General features: G+C 32.8%; 1 protein-coding gene across 2 annotated transcripts; it reads right to left on the bottom strand.

Annotated features, from left to right (window-relative positions):
* Positions 1 to 1,611: 1,611 nt before the first annotated feature.
* LOC115970514 lies at positions 1,612 to 3,955 on the bottom strand. 2 transcript variants are annotated; one of them, XM_031090140.1, is made up of 2 exons: positions 3,873 to 3,955; positions 1,612 to 2,739 (listed from the first exon to the last, which is right to left on the bottom strand). In XM_031090140.1, exon 2 carries the CDS (start codon positions 2,610 to 2,612, stop codon positions 1,671 to 1,673), a length of 942 nt encoding a protein of 313 aa, XP_030946000.1. In that variant the 5' UTR covers positions 2,613 to 2,739; positions 3,873 to 3,955; the 3' UTR covers positions 1,612 to 1,670. The 2 variants fall into 2 exon arrangements, with proteins under 2 accessions (XP_030946000.1, XP_030946001.1); XM_031090141.1 differs by lacking the exon at positions 3,873 to 3,955 and adding an exon at positions 3,816 to 3,866.
* Positions 3,956 to 4,738: the final 783 nt, after the last annotated feature.

Raw genomic sequence — 4,738 nt, forward strand, 5'->3', positions numbered from 1 at the left:
TTGTTTACCGCTTGGAGGGCGGCAGAGAGGTTTTACGCCGAGGGATTCGGTTTCCTCTTCGATAACACATCGCGTGTTGTCTTTGTGTTTGCATATTCCTTTCCTTTTATTTTTGCTTTTTTATCTGCTGTGGGTTGTGATTTTAATTTGGCTTAGATAGTTTTTCCAATTCCATATTATAGCTTATGTTAATTTTCCGCACACTAGTTGTTTGACATAATGCTTGAATTGGTTAAGTTGTAATTTGGGGGTCTAAACGTTCAAGGGTGTTTATATACATATTTGAACTTTTACTTCTTGTGCTCCACAAATCTTCCATTACCGCTTGAATCTACTGCCATCCAGGAAGTCTTGTGTTCGGACATAATGCCAACTTCAATTTTATAATTGTCTCTGATATCTCTTGGTTTGGTTAAGTAAGCTAATACCAACATTCACAATGTCAGTTATACATGGTCTTATTCTAGTACAACTTTAAATTTCAGTATGATTTTAAGGATATATGTAAAAGTTAGATTATTTTTTACAAAAAACCTAGCTTTTAGATCTTCTTTTCCCATGATTTTTTAGATTTTTATGTTTTGAGAGTAGAGAGACATAAAAAGGTAACAAAAATACAAATTTACCCTTATTTTTAACAGAGGTGGGTAACTGAAGACAAATGGAGCTAACTTCAGGTAGGTAAACCACATGTAGGTAAAGTATTTTTTGGGTAAACCACAGGTGGACAAAATGTAATTTCCCCTTCAATATTTGTCAAAAAACATTAGAAATAATACCATATTCTTTTTTTTAGAGAGTTTCAACTTATAGGGTCCGCTCTTGATGATAACTCTTTATCATATTCTTAATTATATTAATTTTAGTAATTTATATTTTTCTTTTTTATTACATGAATATAATCAAAATTAATTTAAAAAATGGTAGAACACAATGAGTATTATCTATGAGTCATAAATAGATATATATTTTTTATTAAATGAACCCACGCATTGCACGAAACATTAACTAGATAACTACAATTGCTGAGAGTACTCGACGTGACACAAATATGTCACATATTTGATTCGATGCACTGGAGCACTGCTCGGAGGTCTTGCCCTACAATTGATAAGCCCTCAAAGCTGGTAAACAATTGATTAGGATAATGTTTTTTTGCTCAAGTTTAGTTATTTTGGCAACAATGAAAACAAGATAAAACCAAAATCAGAAGAAAAAAAAAGTTTAAGAATATACGCAATTAATACTTAAAAAAAAAAAAGTGTGCATTAGTGGAAATAATTAAATATTTGTCAACAAACATTAGAAATAATACCTTTTTTTTTTTTTTTTTTTTAAGAGAGTTTCAAATTATAGCGTCCGCTCTTGATGACAACTCTTTATCATATTCTTAATTATATTAATTTCAATAATTTTTCTTTTTCTTTTTTATTACATGTAATATAATTAAAATTAATTTAGAAAAATGGTTGAACACAATGAGTATTATCTATAAGTCATAAATTGGTATATATTTTTTATTAAATGAACCCGCGCATTGCGCAAAACATTAACTAGATAATTACTATAGCTGAGAGTACTCAACGTGGCACAAATATGTCACATATTTGATTCGATGAACTGTAGCACTGACCAGAGGTCTTGCCCTACAATTGATAAGCCCTCAAAGCTTACACCACAGTAGTCACTGGACAAAGAGGAGCCGAACCAGGGAGGGCTAAGTATGCGTGAACGTGTTCATGCTTATTGGCATTGCAATATGAGCTTGAATTGTTCAAAACCATCCCAACCGTGAGGCAGTTTCCAGGCATGGAAGAAGCTAATAAAGTCGCAAAATCCGCTTCCAAGTTTTCATTCACTTTATGATCATAGCCATCGTAATCAGCTTCAGTTTCTTGATGTTCTTCTGCATCATCTTCTTCTATCTTTTCAACCACTTCTTGATCTTCAACAAGCTGGAGATCTTCAAGCTCTAGCTCCTCATTTTCTTCGTAATTAATGTTATCGTCAAGCTGAACAAGGTTTAAGACAAGCCGACCATTTTCCCTGCGTGCTTCGAAGTACTCATAATGCTTCACTCTCTCAACTTCAAGGATTAGCTTTCCATCAGTGTAATGTCTAGTAAAAACCCAAGGCAATGGAGGTACTGGAGGTGGGAAATTCTTAGTCATTGCACAACGACGATTCAGCTTATTAACATGTTCACTATTGTAAGGCTCATGTTCCTCCAATACTTTTATGTCATATTCACTAGCGCTCAAGTAAACCACTCCACTCTCTGTACCGATCAAATCGTCCATTGTGGAAGACCCGGATGAAGAACAAGTCGAAGGACTAAGCAACATTGATGAAGAAGAGGGTGATATTGCTGGTGTTGTTTTGGAATGAACAATGTTAGCAAGATGATCTGGACTTTGAAGGCTCATTGCTTGTGGGTAAACTAGGGTTTTGAGACCCAGTTGGAGATATTGATCATGATGGGTTGGAAATTCTTTTGGGGTTTGTATAGAAGAAGGTAGCTTTGATACCCACAGCATAACTTCACTAAGTGATGAAACTATGGATTTAGCCTTACACAATAAGCTTTCGCCAAAGAAATCCATGCTTTGCATATGGACCTTGAAACCTAGCTTTTTTTTTTTTTTTTTTTTGGTTATGAGTGTAAAAGAGACTGTTGGGTAAATCTTTGGACTAGTTTTGGCTCAGAGAAATTCACCTACCAACCTGGTAATAATCAAGCTGCAAGATAAAGAACAAATAGATTAATTAGATTACAATTAGGCTAAATAAGAAAATTGGACGCTGTATTGAAGAATTACTATTATTGTTGGATTGTCTGACTAATATAATAGCATAATTATAAGATGAAGTTTGGAAGGTTTTGGGGATTCAGTTTTGGTGATTTGGAAAAAGACAAGATTTAAACGTCTGAAATGTGTGAGGTTGGTTCACAGTGGACAGCACGTGGTTTTGATTGCAGTGTGTTTCTCAACACAAAATTTTGTTTATATTCAGCTAGCTAGCACTGCTCTTGTAACTGACTGATTTTTCTGTAAACACAAGAAACTGCCACGATAGCTACCAAATTGAGCCGTTAGATAATAAATAATAATCAAGTATGAATGAGAAAAAAAATGTTGTCAAGAAAACAAATAAGATGATCACCTATATTCGTATAGATCATTGAGCAATGATGAAGATTCCTTATCATAGTACACAGTTTACCATATATGTATACAGCAATTGGAGGATGAAATCAAACTTGTATATTCATATATGTTTATTTCTTTAAACCGGAAGATCTATCTAAAAACTACTAAAAAAGGTGGTAATCAATGTATACAACCCTAGTATCATGAGGGAACAACAGGCATAAATAAACATTGAATTATTGCAAAGATAAATTTTTTGCTAGACCATGATCGATCAGTTACAGACAGTATTGATTTCATAAAAATAAGTTTAAAAAGTGATGAACTTTGGAGAAATATATGAATGAGATGGTGAGATCAAAAGTTAGAAAGCACATGTAACGTTGAGAAGAAGAGTAATAGGAAACAACATTGAGAGTTCTTGCTTTTGGTTAGAGAATTAACCCCTCAAAAATGACCCTTTCTCTCAAATGTCATTCTTGCACCCTTTTCTCTCAAATGTTATAACATATACTGATAATTTTATAGAAGAGGTAAAAAAGAAAGATGAAAACAAGCAAGGAAAAAAAAAATCCATCGAGAAACAAGCTAAAACCATAACTCAAAAACATAGAAAAAAGAAATATATATGGAGACTATGACCTGAAAATTGAGATCAAATACCTAATGACATTGGCAATATACATAGAGATCTAGAACTAAAGAAGAGAAACATCTTACTCCATGGCAGCCCATTATTATATCATTTTCTCTCCCTCTGGAAAAAGAAACACAAAACGCTTCTCAACTCCAATCAAAGTTTCACCCCTCAGCAATTGTCTCAAACTGGGTAACCTGTCCCATTTATATAATATCATAAAAGAAACGTTTAGCATCATAAAAGAAACCTTAGGCCACCAAACATTTCTCGAGGCTATGAAGGTCATTTAACTTGTTATGAGAAACGTATATATTTGTATATATATGGGAACTTGGTTCTAATGTGAACAACCTTGCTCTTAATTCTTGCACCAGAAGCTATTGTTTTGTAAACTAACATCTAAACCCAATTGTCTGTCATTGTGTGATTAATGGATTATAGAACCTTTAATAAATCCAGAGAGTAGGTGTGCACAGTGGATCACTCAATGAAACAATCTATCTATCAAACTGAATTTGTTTGGTTCCGTAGCTCTGGCATCCATGTTCAGTGCCAAGTCTGTTGTTTGTTTTCTTCACTGAAATTTTTGTGGGACGCGTATTACTTTCCCTTTGTATTCCATCCCAATTCTTTCAGTACTTCAAAAATACAAAAAATTTCAAAACTACCGAGATGAGATGGTTTTTTATCATTCGTGTTAATAAAAATGATATTAAATATGAATTCATGTAAAAGTTACTTACTCCCATCACAATTTGCCAAATTTATAATTGTAAAAATATTGTAACATTTTTGTATCTATAAAAATTACTCTATTTCTTCTTATGGTAAGTGTGATTCTTTTTTCTCCCTATATATTTAGATATATAATTATATTACTAATTATATTTGTTATAGTTAATACACCGTGAATAAAGTATTTTGTCAAAAATCTAGTAATTCAATT

This window comes from Quercus lobata, chromosome 12 (genome assembly GCF_001633185.2).
Source record: "Quercus lobata isolate SW786 chromosome 12, ValleyOak3.0 Primary Assembly, whole genome shotgun sequence".
Lineage (NCBI taxonomy): Eukaryota > Viridiplantae > Streptophyta > Magnoliopsida > Fagales > Fagaceae > Quercus > Quercus lobata.

Excerpts from the sequence above, each read along its gene's own strand:
- LOC115970514 (XM_031090140.1), bottom strand. The coding sequence starts at position 2,612 with ATGCAAAGCATGGATTTCTTTGGCGAAAGCTTATTGTGTAAGGCTAAA.